General features: G+C 43.0%; 2 protein-coding genes and 1 long non-coding RNA gene across 4 annotated transcripts; 2 read left to right on the top strand and 1 right to left on the bottom strand.

Annotated features, from left to right (window-relative positions):
• Nucleotides 1–1,985: 1,985 nt before the first annotated feature.
• Nucleotides 1,986–3,370, bottom strand: LOC130693993 (uncharacterized). 2 transcript variants are annotated; one of them, XR_009001850.1, is made up of 4 exons: nucleotides 3,248–3,370; nucleotides 2,797–2,873; nucleotides 2,605–2,727; nucleotides 1,986–2,109 (listed from the first exon to the last, which is right to left on the bottom strand). It is a non-coding gene; the product is annotated as an uncharacterized LOC130693993 (long non-coding RNA). The 2 variants fall into 2 exon arrangements; XR_009001849.2 differs by lacking the exon at nucleotides 1,986–2,109 and having other exon boundaries at nucleotides 2,264–2,727.
• Nucleotides 3,371–4,412: 1,042 nt separating this feature from the next.
• LOC130693994 (mucin-2-like) lies at nucleotides 4,413–6,266 on the top strand. The gene is made up of 2 exons (XM_057517149.1): nucleotides 4,413–4,511; nucleotides 5,152–6,266. Exons 1-2 carry the CDS (start codon nucleotides 4,458–4,460, stop codon nucleotides 6,043–6,045), a joined length of 948 nt encoding a protein of 315 aa, XP_057373132.1. The 5' UTR covers nucleotides 4,413–4,457; the 3' UTR covers nucleotides 6,046–6,266.
• Nucleotides 6,267–10,098: 3,832 nt separating this feature from the next.
• LOC130693989 (mucin-2-like) lies at nucleotides 10,099–17,405 on the top strand. Its single transcript, XM_059495764.1, has 4 exons — nucleotides 10,099–12,425; nucleotides 12,497–12,530; nucleotides 12,709–13,845; nucleotides 14,116–17,405. The coding sequence occupies exons 1-4, from the start codon at nucleotides 10,099–10,101 to the stop codon at nucleotides 17,038–17,040; spliced, it is 6,423 nt and encodes a 2,140-aa protein (XP_059351747.1). The 3' UTR covers nucleotides 17,041–17,405.
• The last annotated feature ends 669 nt before the right edge of the window (nucleotides 17,406–18,074 follow it).

Below are 18,074 nucleotides of genomic sequence, written 5' to 3'. Positions count from 1 at the left end.
ATAATTAATTCGCGTTACTGTGAATTATTATTGCAAGTGTAAAGAAGTTACCTTGAATTTATTTGCAAACGCGTAACGTGAAAAATGTGACTCATGGCTCAACGGTTGAGCATCGGCGCGGTATGCTGAAGATTTGGTGTTCGATCCCCAAAAGAGTCAAATTATATTCTAATGTGGTAACAAATTTATTCGTGAAAATTCCCTTCATATGAAACCTTGAATGAGTAAAGCTAAAGAGGCTTAAGCAAAGGTGTGTATAATCAACATCACAAGGATCTCACTTGATAAAGTGAAATAATACAAGTTAGAAGAAGAACATATCATATGTGGTTATATACAAGTAAATTTATCAATTTGTAAAAATTAAGCAATAATTTATTTCTTCAATACTGTTGTTACAGATATACAATCGTGGGATTTGAACCCAAGGTATACAGCTTACCAATGCAATACTGTACCAATGAGCTACTATTGATGTGACATGAAGATCTATATCTTTAACACATTAAGGTAGCTATGCCGAGGAGTCAATAGAAAACCTAATCCCAATGGGGGGATATAGGGGGGCAGATGCCAGAAGGGCAAGGCATCCGCTTCCCAACTCGAAGGTTCCTGGTTCGAATCCCAGGTCAGGTTTCCGATTCCACAGGCTTCCTACCTTCCCAGGTGTCACGATTCCACGGGGCCAGTCGAGTTGGGAAACTTCGTGCGAAGCACGCGAACGGATATTTTGCCAACGGTTTCTATAGTAATTAGTAAAAAAGTCTAATAAATAAGCTATGTTCCTCTTTATTGAGTAATTTGAAACTGGTATATTTTACAACGGATTTTAATCGTAGGCGTTAAACTCTTTCGAGTTAGATCATAGTGATGCACATATATTCCAACATATGGAAAACGTTTACATGGTGCTTGTTATATTTGAATGTATATACCTATTTTAATACATTGTTTCATTTGAATCTATTATTTGTATTATTGATTCGTTTTGGAGTTGAACCCTTAACCTTCGGCGTACAATGCCGATGCTCAACCAGTGAGCTATGAAGCCTATTTTCACTTTGTCTGTTTTTCTTTATCTATTAAGGACAACATATTTACACTTAGAATAATTTTTGTTGCATGGTTGAAGATAAATATATATTAGCTCATTCGTATTCGGGATATATTCAGTTATGAGGAGACATAAATATTTCCTTTACGATTTTGCTGAGTTGCATATTAGATTTGAACACGAGGCCTTTAAAACCACAAACCAATGCTCTACCACAAAGCTATAGACCACGTACGTTGAGTGCATATGGTTAACATATTTTTTTACGAGCTTACAAAAATTCCCTTAACTAAATTTTATTGTTATATTTTCTAGTAATAGTGATTTTTTCCATGTAACTCATAGCTCAATGGTTGAGCAGCGCTGCAGCGGTAATACACGCCAAAGGTTCAGGGATCGATACCCGAATGAGTTCAACTACAAATCAAACAAAGTAGTAAATTTAGGTGATAAAGTAATACAACTGTTGTACGTAATGATACATTGTTATGTGGTGAGAGCAATAATATACTGCGGAGTATATAATTGGAATACGATTTAGAATCATACTAACCATAAGTAAATTGCAGATTAAAGTGAGAATATTGCACGAGTCATGTATAGAGAATTACAACTTAAGAAAAAATAAGTACAAGTTTTAGGACTCTTGTTAAGTTTTTTTTATTTAAACATTTATGCATCAGCTAAAGAAAAACACCTTGGTGTAGCGTCTAAAGCCGGCTAAAGTTGAACACAAACTCTGTATGAATGAAAAGTATTAATCAAATAGCTCCAGTTTCAGTCATTTTCTGTTCTACGCTGCATGATAAAAATAAGGATTTAGACCTCATCTTACAATATATACATATAAATAAGTTTAGATAAGGAAATAAATAGATACAAAATATACTAAAGGGTTAACTAATTATGGAACACTTTCAGTCATTTCACCTAGAGTATTGGTTTTGCTGCATTTCTTCAAATGTATTTTTACAGTCCTAGAATATTCGACCAATTATTGCTGTCAAGTATATTTCCACACAGAGATCACTGATCAACATTCCATGGCCTACAACCTAAAAGTAACGGAGGTACATGTTAGTCTGCCTGGAATTAAAATTAATGTAAAATGCCATTCATGGCTACTAATTCCTGCTCACAAGCAAGTTGGTAACCTAGAACAAGCAATTTTCTTATTAGTCTTGCTACCAATCTAAAATGAATGTCTTGTATCAAACGTTCATTCAATTCCATTGTATCTTCTATGGAAAGGTATTAGATGTTCAAATATATTGACTTAAAACAAAAAAACAAGCTTTGAATAACATTAGCTAAAACCCTTTATGACAACCAAATTACCCACAATTACTTGATTAGAGGAATCTCTGGTAATGTTAAGATTCCATTTCCAAGTCCCACCAAAATGGCATTAAAAATATCAAGTTCCCATGTCTTTGACATCAAATACTTTTTCCACAAATGGAACCAATAGAGGTTAATAAGATAACAAAGAGACATCAATAATTGAAATAAATGATGCAGCAAAGAATTGTACTGCTATCTTTTCTTACCAAGTGGTATCGTCACTGTAAAGTTAATCCATCATTGTTCATGTGAATGTATTTGCCGGTGATATTGGACAGTTCTTCAGCAGCAGGGCTTTCCTTAGGTATCTTGGATAAAGAGCCAACATTCTAATTTGGAGATGTAATTTAACCATAAGTTGAAAATTTAGCCTTCAACACAAGTACCACATATTTAACCTGTATGACGATCTCATGGAATTTCCTCGCAATGCACCCAAGCACTACCACAACACAATCATAGCTCCGAATAAACTCTGCAATTAAAGTGTGAAATTAGACATGACGAACTCTCGTACATACCGTAATTTTCTAGAAAGCTTTCCAATAGGTTATTGTTGTTGGTTGTCTGACAAACAAAATTGGCATAACTGCCAATCAACAAATGCAATATTTAGTGGACTCTTCCTTCTCTGGATTGAGGTCTATTTAAATCCACCCTTTGTACACTTAGCATTTGCTTGCAGAGCACACAAACAATTTTCTGGTAAACTACTCTATTTGTAATCATGGTTCTGTTCTGCAGAACACTATACAGATGATAAGACATTCCTCTATGCAGCATGCAAGCAATGATGCTGGTTTCAAATAAATTTCATCTCAAACTCTAAGTTAATAGAATATTACTCACATAAGCAACCAAATTGAAGAAATGTGAGCAACTCCTCGGAGCCATACACTTTGGCATAGGTTATGATACAACAAGCACAACACCTGTAATCAAAAATGGCTCATGTAGCCTGCCAGCAATCCTGTAAATAATAATAAAATCAAAACACATGCAATTAACATCAATTATATTGCTTAGACCAAGAACTTATTAATTCGTTTTTTTTTCAATCTGTTAACTGTCAATACAAAGTTGTTGTTGACCTAACCGTGCACCTCTCTTATGTTTGGGTACTAAAATATAAATTTTGGAACGCCACGATAGTCTGATTCGTCCTTTCAGCACACTTTGAAGAATAAATTGTTTACCTTATTGTACCTTCAATGTGTAAATTGCGAGCTTGCTGTAATAAACATAACAGCTTCCGATAAAACAATTTTTTGTTAGTGGTGTTTCGCGTACAGTGCTCCCCTCTTTACCGTTCCACTAGGAGTTGCCATATAACCTAAAATAAAAAATAATATGTCAAATTAAAATTGAAACTATAAATCTAAAAAAATAAAAGAAATGCAAAAAAGATTAAGTGTTATAAATGGCCATTTCCTCAAAGAACAGTAAACTGCCGTATTGGTCAAACTGGAATTATTTATCAATTAACCTGAAAGCCCTATAGTATTAAATTTTCTTAAAACCCTTTCACTTTTTCAAAATTTCTGTTTCAACTCTTGTTTAACAAATAACTGCGAAAATGGCACACTATCTGGAAATATATCGTAACATTTTCAGAAAATACACACCTCACGCAACGCAGCAGGTGCTGTCATTTTAAATTGACGATGAAAACTCAGATCTCCGTCTAATGCAGAATTTCGAAAAAAAGCTCTATCACTTACATACATTTGGCTTTTAGGCACATGTTCATGGACATTTGCCGCAAACAACTGCGTCGCCATATTCACTCACTATCCATTACTTTTCTTAAATCGTTCTAGCGTTAACTAACTAACTAACTAGCGCAGCCCTTTTTTTTCCAGGACTGGCTTAAATGCCACGTACGTGCAATATACTCTGTCAACCCACGCACTTATAGCCACCATTGGAAGTATGGACGACCGCGTTTGCGTTGCGTTTGCCAGAAAGCTACACGTACGTGGAAATTTATCAGTATAAATAAGGATGCAGAAACAGTCGACATTTTACACTTGCCTGTTTCTTTCGACAGCGCTGCAAAATGAGACTACTCTCAGTTTTAGTCTTGATAGTTGTTGCCTACGCCATTATCGCGGTAAGTAACATATAAAAAAATTTTTTACCTCTTTTAGTTGATAAGTGATAGAAGCGTTTTATAGGCTGACGCTTTTTCGTTGATTGAAAAATAACATACGTTTGAACGTTGCCGTAAGGTAATTTTTTGTTGATTTGTCCCATTTAATACAAACGTGGAGCTAATTTTGGTAAGAAAAGTATCGATTACGTTTACCTGCATATTAGTAGATTTTGTTGCGTCTTATGTAGTAAGGCTTTTGTGGAACAGTTTCTGTAGGGTTTGTGTCTGTAAAAAAAAAAATTTAATTTCGCTCAAATACGATAAAACTTAAGAAAACTGTATCACGCAGTTTGCAAAAATTCATATTTAATTTAACCACTGGTTTAACAGTTGTGCGGAATATTTGAAAGGTATAACAGAAACTTCAAAGTGAACAAAGAATTCGGTTTACGAACGAAAGCAAATAGGAACAGCATAAATTAATGGTGAAATGCAGAAAGACTTTACAGTTACTGTTCTTTTCTCCTTTAGAGAAAGGAATTTACAATCGCAAAATGCTTGCTTTTTGGAATTACAACTGATCTTTTAATTACATGGTGCCTATAATTGTAGACTACACTTTCGCTCATGCACGAAATCTATTTTTCGGCTGTTACAGGAGGCTCAAATCACCAAGCCGACAACGAAGCCGACCACAAAGCCGACCACAAAGCCAACCACAAAACCGACTACTAAGCCAACAACCAAACCGACAACTAAGCCGACAACTAAGCCAACAACCAAGCCAACAACCAAGCCAACAACCAAGCCAACAACCAAACCAACAACCAGGCCAACAACCAAGCCAACAACCAAACCAACAACCAAGCCAACAACCAAGCCAACAACCAAACCAACAACCAGGCCAACAACCAAGCCAACAACCAAGCCAACAACCAAGCCAACAACCAAACCAACAACCAAGCCAACAACCAAACCAACAACCAAACCAACAACTAAGCCAACCACAAATCCGACTGTAACCACCGTGCCCACAACGACAACTGAACCAGCAATTACAACGACAACGGCCGAGCCAACAACAGCCGAGCCAACAACGACTACGGCCGAGCCAACAACGACTACGGCCGAGCCAACAACGACTACGGCCGAGCCAACAACGACTACGGCCGAGCCAACAACGACTACGGCCGAGCCAACAACGACTACGGCCGAGCCAACAACGACTACGGCCGAGCCAACAACGACTACGGCCGAGCCAACAACGACTACGGCCGAGCCAACAACGACTACGGCCGAGCCAACAACGACTACGGCCGAGCCAACAACGACTACGGCCGAGCCAACAACGACTACGGCCGAGCCAACAACGACTACGGCCGAGCCAACAACGTCTACGGACGAGCCAACAACGACTACGGACGAGCCAACAACGACTACGGACGAGCCAACAACGACTACGGACGAGCCAACAACGTCTACGGACGAGCCAACAACGACTACGGACGAGCCAACAACAACAACGGCCGAGCAAACAACAACAACGGCCTAGACAACAACGACGACCGCTGAGTCAACAACGACGATTGCTGGGCCACCAACAGAATCTACAATTACAACAACGCAAAATTCAATTTCCAAGTGAGCACAATGGCTTGTGCGCTTGAGCTACTTTCCTTTCTTTACCATTTAATTAGATAAAAAGAAAACTGTAATCTGGCCTATAAATCCCGGGTGTAAGGAATTGGCAATACATAATCATTTTAGCAGCAATTTACTATTAAATTATTACGAGTTTTAAGACGTATCTCAAATTGTTTCGCAACACGTTTTTTCGGGAGGAATTGCCTTTACGCAAAAGTATATTCAAATTAACAACAAGCATCATGTCACTCGAATTAAATTTGCCCCCATTGACCGTTAAACCGAATAGATAGTCCCAATAAACAACCTTGTAAGCAACTAAAAAAGTTCAAAATTTGCCATCTACAAAAGAAAAGTGAAAGAGCAGAAAAAGCCGACCAAACACAGATTTCATTATTCCCGGTTTCCTTTTCACATTGGGCGAACGTGAGACGAACGAAATTCTATCGGCGCTGGAAGTGAAAATAAGCTAACAAACGTAGTCGCGAATTTCACGGCGAATGAATCCCGGAGTTCACGACTATGTAACGGAGAAAAACAAGATCTCTCACAAACTATCGCCCACTTGGTTGGGGTAGCTCGTATGCAATTGGCTCAATGCAAAAGCAAATGACTTGGCAATCGCACACAAAAATAAAACGGGCGTTATGCTGACGCATTGTGGTTTTCTATGGCAATGCAATAGCTCAGTTGCTTGGGGAGCTTCGCTGTGGAATGAATTCAGAGCAGCGAAATGAAACCAAGAGATAACGTAACGTGACAAAAGCCCATAAATTGGCAACACCAGACTGTTTCCATTTCCCTCCCACCTCCTCTTGACGGAATGCAATTGTCACAACGTGAAACCTTGACGGAATGCAATTGTCACAACGTGAAACGTTGACGGTCAACACCAGGGTGTGATTAAATAAAAAAATGGGCACTAGAGATAGGCAACGCGAAACCATGGGTTGGTTGAGAATATTTTAAGATTTGCCTACCTGTTGTTGACATAAACACGGTGCTCCAGGAAGGTAGATGGCTTCGAGGATTCTTTATTACCGATGCCGTACAGGTGAACTGTGGGTCGATGTTTACTGGTTGAAATCGGATTTTCGATCTGTGAATGAATAAACAGAATCAAATTAACTTCGATGTTTAATCGAACTGGCCAGTGCAAAAATCATGAAATCAGTAAGTAGTAACTTTAACATCGGCGTTAGCCATAAGACTACAGATCGTATATGGCATTTGATGGACAACTCAGTAAAATTAATGTTAATAAAGTTAGTTTAAGTTTAATAAAGTAAAATTACGATAATAACAAGAATGAAAAGGAGAGAGAAATAAAAAGCTGGATACCAACATGTGATACACCAAACGAAGCCGCATTCGCGTCAACGCCATATGTGTCTGGCACAGTTGCGGGTGGCATTTGAAAGCATTGCATTAGCTAGCACTGCATTAGCTAGCTCTGCATAGCTGCAGATGCATTCGACCGTCCATTGGGCCAAGCACGCAAACGCCAAAACAATCAACAGATGTCAATCTACACAGCTGCATCTGCTTACTTTGAAATGGATCGGGCTTTGCGTACGTGGAGTTTTTGAATGGCTAAACAAGGAAAAATTACTGGCACAAGAAAATGTGCGCATATTCTCTAAAACTTTAGAAACTCAGGGCCGACTGGCCTCGGTTTCTTGAATTCTACTGCGGCTATACGAATATAATCGGAAACTGTGACCACCATCCAACAACTACGAATATCAAAGTACACACTGCGACTTAAAAAAAAGTTACCATATGACGAAGGGGAAACAAAAATAAAAATATTTGACTTTTACAGGCCTTTTCTTCTATCGAACTCCAAATTGATTGACGAATTGGAAACGCAACTGAAGAGGCTTCAATGGATAATCAGCGATTTTGACAAAACTTCGTCGAGGAATCAAAAGTTTCTTTCCTTTTGATGTAGGCATGTTTGAAGACCTGCAGAAAATCAAACAGTAAATCTTAAATCAGTAAAATTTAGGGTAACTCAAGACAAAAAGGTTTATATGAAAATGAAATACTGTAAATGAGATTGGGTAATGCCGAATAAAACAATGGAGTTAGCATAACCTGTGGAACATTTGACAGTCCAACAATCTAGATTTCAGAAGGTGGTCAGTTTAGCAACAAAAGAAAACATGTTTTCTGAATACCCAAATGACCAGGATTGCGTATGCTAACAGCTAAGAGCTAAATAAAAGTGGCAGTAGCAATATTCACTTGCGAACACACATAGAATTTCCAAGGGACACTAATATCACAGTCCAAGCATGGTTCTGTTACAGCTGACAATACATAAAAATAAATAATATCAAAGTTGAAAACCTAGGCTGTTAACACATAGTACTTATACCTGTAATATTTTGCTTTAATCAAATTCTTCATTATCTGTTAATTATGTACCAAACTTTTTGTTAGCTTTGTGTCCACTATTCACTTTTGATGATGAGAACAGCATTTTAACTGCAATTAGAAAAAATTCGTTTTCCAAACCAATAACTGCAGAAGGATTAATTCTTTGGCCTTTTCATACTTTCAAATTATAAATGACTGGAAAAACTAGGCATAACCTGAGACTACCATCATTTCTTTGTCATGATTCATCAACAATTCTTCCCGCCTCCACTGGGAATTCCCATCCTTGAAACGTTGCCATGTGACCTAAATAAAAAATATATATATACATGATATATATATATTAATTAAGTTACATCATAATCTAAAACCAAAACCTCAATATTCCCACAAAATTATTATTTGTAAAACAAAAAATACCTTTCCTTAAGGTAATCATAAATTATATTATTTCCTAAATTTCAAATCATTTTGAATTCACAGGAAAAAGACCTGTACATATTTCCAGGCATCCTTTTCTTTTTATTTTACAAAATATCTGTTTTCCTTCTAGTTGGCAATTCACTTGCATAAACGGCAAAGCATCTGGAAATATGTCAGATAATTATTTAAAATATACAGCACGTCCTCCAATGGGCGTATGCGTGCAGGTCAACTACAGCTCGACTTGGCCCCTTGCCTAGTGTATGCAGTCTAAATTGTCAACCCACGTACTTGTAACCACCTTTTGGAAATATGGGCGATTGAGTTGGCTTTGCCAAAACGCTGCGTGTACGTTGAAATATCTCAGTATAAATACGGATGCAGAAAGTGCAGACATGTATAGCGCACCGGTCTGCTTCTTTCAACTACGCTGCAACATGAGACTACTCGCTGTACTAGTCTTGATATTTGTTGCCTACGCCATCACTGCGGTAAGTTACGTTTCAGATAATTAAACTTTTTATAGTTGAGAAGGGACAGGAATGCTGTTGTCCAGGTGGTTTACGATTTTCTGTTGTAAAACAAAAGACGAACCGTTAACCGAGGTAAAGCGCACGAGTTTACGGTAAATTACATTGAATACTACAAGTAGTTTCGTTCCATATTCACCTTTGAGGCCTTTGTGGAAAACTATCGTAATCTGTACGTCTTTCTGTAACTTTAGAAGCTTGGTTGTAAAAGAAAGAATTATTTCCGTCTTACCTGTCAAATCTAGCCTTACCTTCTTCGTGCACTTTTAGATTTCAATTAAATTATTGAACATATTTCGTTAGTTCGGTAGTCTTTGCCGATAATTCTTGGGCGATGCGTCTCCTTCGCAAACAAATTTCCCGACAGCAATGTTGAAAGTTTATGAAACCATAATATAAAGGCACTTTCTTGAAAACAAATGTTTTGGCTGACGGGGTAAATGTAAGGATCCTGTCAGAGAGATGGTCGAAAGGCACATATGATTCACGTTGCTGTTCTAATTCGAATAAACAATTTTCAATCTCAAAAGCTGGTTAACGTGTCTTTTAGTTAAGTAATCAAATAACGTGTAAGATTCATTGCATTTTTAATAACCACTTGTTAAGTACAGTGCCTAGTAAACATGCCCAATGTACCAACGGCCATACAATTTTTTTCTCGGTTGAAACAGGAGGCGCAAACTACAACACCAACAACTAAACCGACCACCAAAACAACGACTAAGCCAAAAACAACGACTACGCCCAAAACAACGACTACGCCCAAAACAACGACTACACCCAAAACAACGACAACTAAGCCCAAAACAACGACTACGCCCAAAACAACGAAAACTGCCCCTACAACGACAACTACACCCAAAACAACAACTAAGCCCAAAACAACGACTACGCCCAAAACAACGACTACGCCCAAAACAACGAAAACTACTCCTACAACGACAACTACGCCCAAAACAACAACTAAGCCCAAAACAACGACAACTAAGCCCAAAACAACGACTACGCCCAAAACAACGAAAACTACTCCTACAACGACAACTACGCCCAAAACAACAACTACGCCCAAAACAACGAAAACTACTCCTACAACAACAACTAAGCCCAAAACAACGACAACTAAGCCCAAAACAACGACTACGCCCAAAACAACGAAAACTGCCCCTACAACGACAACTACACCCAAAACAACGACGACTACGCCTAAAACAACGACATCCACGCCCAAAACGACTACTCCTCCAACGACCACTACGACTTCCACGCCCACAACAACGACAACAACGCCCACTACAACGACATCCACGCCCACAACGACAACTACGCCCAAAACAACGACTACTCCTCCAACGACAACTACGCCCCAAACAACGACAACAACGCTCACTACAATGACATCCACGCCCAAAACAACAACTACGACGACTACTGCGCCCACTACGACAACTACAGCTGCGCCTACAACAATAACTACAGCTGCACCCACTACGATAACTACAACTTTGCCCACAACAACCACAACCGTAACCACCAGAACGACAACTACAACTCCAACTGCGCCTACAACGACAACTATGCCCACTACAACAACTACACCCGCAACGACCGCAACTGTACCCACGTCAACGATTACTACGCCAACTACAACTGCGTCCACTACGACAACTATAACTGAACCCCCTACGACAACTTCAACTGCGACCGCTACAACTACAATTGCTCCCACGCCAACAACTGAGACTACAACGACAACCGTTTCTGCAACGACCGTAGCTACGACAACAACAACTAAGCCCACAACGACGTCAACTAAATCTACATCGACTGAGCCCACAACGACGTCAACTGAACCCACCAACACGTCAACTCAGCCTACAACGACGTCAACGGAATCAACGACGACGTCAACTGAATCTACGACTTCTACTGAGCCCACAACGACGTCAACAGAGCCAACAACGACGTCAACTCAATCCACATCGACTGAGCCCACAACGACGTCAACAGAGCCAACAACGACGTCAACTCAATCCACATCGACTGAGCCCACAACGACGTCGACTGAGCCCACATCGACGTCGACAGGGCCCACAACGACGTCGACTGAGCCCACATCGACGTCGACTGGGCCCACAACGACGTCGACTGAGCCCACAACGACATCGACTGAATCTACAACGACGTCAACTGAGCCCACAACGACGTCAACTGAGCCAACGACTTCAACTGAGCCCACAACAACGTCAACTGAGCCCACAACGACGTCAACTGAGCCAACAACGACGTCAACTGAATCTACAACGACGTCGACTGGGCCCACAACGACGTCAACTGAGCCAACTACGACGTCAACTGAGCCCACAACGACGTCAACTGAGCCAACGACTTCAACTGAGCCCACAACAACGTCAACTGAGCCCACAACGACGTCAACTGAGCCCACAACGACGTCAACTGAGCCCACAACGACGTCAACTGAGCCCACAACGACGTCAACTGAACCAACAACGACGTCAACTGAATCTACAACGTCAACTGAATCTACAACGACGTTAACTCAGCCTACAACGACGCCAACTGAACCAACAACAACGTCAACTCAATCCACATCGACTGAGCCCACCACGACGTCAACTGAGCCCACATCGACTGAGCCCACGACGACGTCGACTGAGCCCACGACGACGTCGACTAAGCCCACAACGACGTCAACAGAGCCAACAACGACGTCAACAGAGCCAACAACGACGTCAACAGAGCCAACAACGACGTCAACTCAATCCACATCGACTGAGCCCACAACGACGTCGACTGAGCCCACATCCACATCGACTGAGCCCACGACGACGTCGACTGGGCCCACAACGACGTCAACTGAGCCAACTACGACGTCAACTGAGCCCACAACGACGTCAACTGAGCCAACGACTTCAACTGAGCCCACAACAACGTCAACTGAGCCCACAACGACGTCAACTGAGCCCACAACGACGTCAACTGAGCCCACAACGACGTCAACAGAGCAAACAACGACGTCAATAGAGCCAACAACGACGTCAACTCAATCCACATCGACTGAGCCCACGACGACGTCGACTGAGCCCACGACGACTGAGCCCACGACGACGTCGACTGAGCCCACGACGACGTCGACTGAGCCCACGACGACGTCGACTGAGCCCACGACGACGTCGACTGAGCCCACGACGACGTCGACTGAGCCCACAACGACGTCGACTGAGCCCACTACGACGTCAACTGAGCCCATTACGACATCAACTGAGCCCACAACATCAACTGAGCTCACAACGACGTCAACTGAACCAACAACGACGTCAACTGAACCAACAACGACGTCTACTGAATCTACAACGTCATCTGAATCTACAACGACGTTAACTCTGCCTACAACGACGTCAATAGAGACAACAACGACGTCAACTCAATCCACATCGACTGAGCCCACCACGACGTCAACTGAGCCCACAACGACGTCAACTGAGCCCACAACGACGTCAACTGAATCTACAACGACGTCGACTGAGCCAATAACGACGTCTACTGAATCTACAACGACGTCGACTGAATCAACAACAACTTCAACTGAATCTACAACGACGTCAACAGAGTCAACAACATCGACTGAGCCAACAACGACTTCAACTGAGCCCACAACGACGCCAACTGAACCAACAACAACGTCAACTCAATCCACATCAACTGAGCCCACAGCGACGTCAACTGAGCCTACAACGACGTCAACTGAGCCTACAACGACGTCAACTGGGCCCACAACAACGTCAACTGAGCCCACAACGACGTCAACTCAATCCACATCGACTGAGCCCACAACATCAACTGAATCTACAACAACGTCAACCGAATCCACAACGACGTCATCCGAATCCACAACGACGTCAACTGAGCCCACAACGACGACAACTGAATCTACAACGTCAACCGAATCCACAACGACTTCAACTGAGCCCACAACGACGTCGACTGAGCCCACAACGACGTCGACTGAATCCACAACGACATCAACTGAGCCCACGACATCAACTGAGCCCACAACGACGTCGACTGAATCTACAACGACGTCAACCGAGCCAACAACGACGTCAATTCAATCCACATCGACTGAGCCCACAACGACGTCAACTGAATCTACATCGACAACTGAATCCACAACGACGTCAACTGAGCCCACGACGACGTCGACTGAGCCCACTACGACGTCAACCGAATCCACAACGACGTCAACTCAATCCACATCGACTGAGCCCACAACGACGTCGACTGAATCAACACCGACGTCAACTGAGCCAACAACGACGTCATCTGGGCCCACAACGACGTCGACTGAGCCCGCAACGACGTCAACTGAATCTACAACGACGTCAACCGAGCCAACGACGACAACTCAATCCACATTGATCGAGCCCACAACGACGTCAACTGAATCCACTACAACGTCAACTGAACCCACGACGACGTCAACTGAGCCCACAACGACGTTAACTGAGCCAACAACGACGTCAACTGAGCCAACAACGACGTCATCTGAGCCCACGACGACGTCGACTGAGCCCAAGACGACGTCGACTGAGCCCACGACGACGTCAACTGAGCCCACAACGACGTCAACTGAGCCCACAACGACGTCAACTGAGCCCACAACGACGTCAACTGAGCCCACTATGACGTCAACCGAATCCACAACGACGTCAACTCAATCCACATCGACTGAGCCCACAACGACGTCGACTGAATCAACAACGACGTCAACTGAGCCAACAACGACGTCATCTGAGCCCACAACGACGTCGACAGAGCCCACAACGACATCGACTGAGCCCACAACGACGTCAACTGAATCTACAACGACGTCAACCGAGCCAACGACGACAACTCAATCCACATCGATTGAGCCCACAACGACGTCTACTGAATCAACGACTTCAACTGAGCCAACAACGACTTCAACTGAGCCAACAACAACCTCAACTGAGCCAACAACAACCTCAACTGAGCCCACAACGACATCAACTGACCCCACAACGACGTCGACTGAATCAACAACGACGTCGACTGAGCCCACAACGACTTCAACTGAGCCCACAACAACGTCAACAGAGCCAACAACGACGACAACTCAATCCACATCGACTGAGCCCACAACGACGTCAACTGAGCCCTCCACGACGTCAACTGACCCCACAACGACATCGACTGAGCCCACAACGACATCGACTGAGCCCACAACGACGTCGACTGAGCCCACAACGACGTCAACAGAATCAACAACGACGTCAACTGAATCTACAACGACTGAGCCCACAACGACGTCAACTGAATCTACAACGACGTCAACCGAGCCAACAACGACGTCAACTCAATCCACATCGACTGAGCCCAAAACGACGTCAACTGGGCCAACAACAGCGTCAACCGAATCCACAACGACGTCATCCGAATCCACAACGACGTCAACTGAGCCAACAACGACGTCTACTGAATCTACAACGACGTCGACTGAGCCTACAACGACGTCAACTGAATCTACAACATCAACCGAGCCAACAACGACGTCAACTCAATCCCCATCGACTGAATCCACAACGACGTCTACTGAATCAACGACTTCAACTGAGCCAACGACTTCAACTGAGCCAACAACGACGTCGACTGAATCTACAACGACGTCGACTGAGCCCACATCGACGTCGACTGAATCCACTACGTCATCTGAGCCCACAACGACGTCGACTGAATCAACAACGACGTCAACCGAATCCACAACGACGTCAACTGAGCCAACAAAGACGTCTACTGAATCTACAACGACGTCGACTGAGCCCACATCGACGTCGACTGAATCCACTACGTCATCTGAGCCCACAACGACTTCAACTGAATCTACAACGACGTCAACTGAGCCCACAACGACTTCAACTGAGCCCACAACGACGTCAACCGAGCCCACAACGACGTCAACCGAGCCAACAACGACGTCAATTCAATCCACATCGACTGAGCCCACAACGACGTCACCTGAATCTACATCGACAACTGAATCTACATCGACAACTGAATCCACGACGACGTCGAATGAGCCCACGACGACGTCGACTGAGCCCACGACGACGTCAACTGAGCCCACAACGACGTCAACTGAATCTACGACGTCAACCGAGCCAACAACGACGTCAACTCAATCCACATCGACTGAGCCCACGACGACGTCAACTGAGCCCACAACGACGTCGACTGAATCCACTACGTCATCTGAGCCCACTACGACGTCATCTGAGCCCACAACGACATCAACTGAGCCCACAACGACGTCGACTGAATCAACAACGACGTCAACCGAATCCACAACGACATCAACTGAGCCAACAACGGCGTCTACTGAATCTACAAAGGCGTCGACTGAATCAACAACGACTTCAACTGAATCTACAACGACGTCAACTGAGTCCACAACGACGTCAACTGAGCCCACAAAAACGTCTTCGGAATCAACAACGACGTCAACTGAGCCCACAACGACTTCAACTGAGCCCACAACGACGTCAACCGAGCCAACAACGACGTCAATTCAATCCACATCAACTGAGCCAACAACGACTTCAACTGAATCTACATCGACAAATGAATCCACGACGACGTCGACTGAGCCCACGACGACGTCGACTGAGCCCACGACGACATCGACTGAGCCCACGACGACGTCAACTGAGTCCACAACAATGTCAACTGAGCCCACAACGACGTCAACTGAATCTACAACGATGTCAACCGAGCCAACAACGACGTCAACTCAATCCACATCGACTGAACCCACAACGACGTCAACTGAGCCTACAACGACGTCAACTGAGCCTACAACGACGTCAACTGAGCCTACAACGACGTCAACTGAGCCCACCACGACTTCAACTGAGCCCACCACGACTTCAACTGAATCTACAACGACGTTGACTGAGCCCACAACGTCTACGGAATCAACAACGACGTCCACCTACCCCACAACAACGTTAACTGAATCTACAACGACATCAACTGAGCCCACAACCACGTCAACGGAATCTACAACAACGTCAATTGAGGGCACAACGAAGTCAATTGAATCTACTACGCCCACAACGCCGAATGAGCCCACAACGTCGTCAACTGAACGCACAACAACGTTGATGGAAACCACAACAACTTCAACGGATTCAACGACATCAACTGAGCCCACCACGTCAGCTGAACCCACAACGACGTCAACTGAATCTACAACATCGATTGAATCCACAACGTTGTCGATTGATGCACAACAAAGTCAACTAAATCTACCACGTCAACTGAATCCACAACGACGTCAACTGAATCCACAACGACGTCGACTGAATCCACAACGACGTCGACTGAATCCACAACGACGTCGACTGAATCCACAACGACGTCGACTGAATCCACCTCAACGTCGAATGAAAGCATCATCACGCCGACTGAATTCACAACGACGTCGATTGAATCCTCAAAAACGTCGACTGAATCCACTACAAGAATAGGGTAGTAGATAAGAATGATAAACAACAATAACGACGAATTCGCTTTCTACAACTGATCACACGAAAACGACAATGCCTTTTGCATTAGTTACACCAACTAAATCCAAGCCCAAAACAATGCCTACTACGACGACTGATTAGAATTTCACAACCGAACCCACAATGGCAATGCTAAATCCTAAATTGCTATTGTACAAGGAAAACTACAAAGCTGTCAGCTCTGTACAGAGCCCAAAGATCTGCATGCACCTCTCCAAGCACCGATTGCGATGGTTTGTTTACTTGTACTATTTTTTTTTGCCGTGTTTGTTTAATCAGATAAAATTGTAAGGCGGCCTATAAAATCCGGGATTCAAAAGCTATCAATACACAATTACTTCAGTAGCAATACAATTTTCAGTACATTAAAGTTTAAGTTATTTCTTTGCTTTCAGTGACAAAACATCAACTAAGGTGCTTGGAGTGGTTGTGGCTAGCTAGCTGAGTACCATCAACAGGAATATCTGAAAGTGTGAAAAATCCCTTGAATTGATAACACTAAACTGCGCTACCATTTCCCCTCTTAACGGAAACCAATTGCCACAATGAGAAACACTGTTGGGCAACACCTGGCAGTATGACTGCATTTGAAACATCCGCGTCCATACGATAGGAAGGATTTAAAACACGCCGAATAGGGAATAATTAACACTTACCTGTTATCCGGAAGGTCATGTTGCTCCATTAAGTGTATAAGAACTGTGACTAGATGGTTACTGGTTGAGTCAGTTCAGTGTATGAAGGAGTGTCCAGTGAAAGTAGTCAAAAATTTTCTACAGATTACGAAATAATTACTGCACTCCATCTCATTTTAACGTAAACAAAATCACTCACCTGCGTATGGTACTAAGCAACTCGAAAATTGAATTCTTGTACGGACAAACAAAGCGCCGCAACTCGGACACATCGATGACAAATCTGTCCTATCATCAAAAGATTGAATAGATCAACATTTCAAAGATGATAGAATATGAAACATTAACACACCATAAATT

The sequence above is a fragment of the Daphnia carinata genome, chromosome 6, assembly GCF_022539665.2.
Source record: "Daphnia carinata strain CSIRO-1 chromosome 6, CSIRO_AGI_Dcar_HiC_V3, whole genome shotgun sequence".
NCBI classification, from domain to species: Eukaryota; Metazoa; Arthropoda; class Branchiopoda; order Diplostraca; family Daphniidae; genus Daphnia; species Daphnia carinata.
This window is presented reverse-complemented; position numbering and strand designations above follow the sequence as displayed.

Coding starts and splice junctions, on each gene's coding strand:
- LOC130693994 (XM_057517149.1), top strand. CDS start 4,458: ATGAGACTACTCTCAGTTTTAGTCTTGATAGTTGTTGCCTACGCCATT. Junction 4,512..5,151: donor TTGCCTACGCCATTATCGCG/GTAAGTAACATA, acceptor CGGCTGTTACAG/GAGGCTCAAATCACCAAGCC.
- LOC130693989 (XM_059495764.1), top strand. CDS start 10,099: ATGCCCAATGTACCAACGGCCATACAATTTTTTTCTCGGTTGAAACAG. Junction 12,531..12,708: donor TCAATAGAGCCAACAACGAC/GTCAACTCAATC, acceptor CCCACAACGACG/TCGACTGAGCCCACTACGAC. Junction 13,846..14,115: donor CAACGACGTCGACTGAGCCC/GCAACGACGTCA, acceptor GAGCCCACAACG/ACGTCAACTGAGCCCACAAC.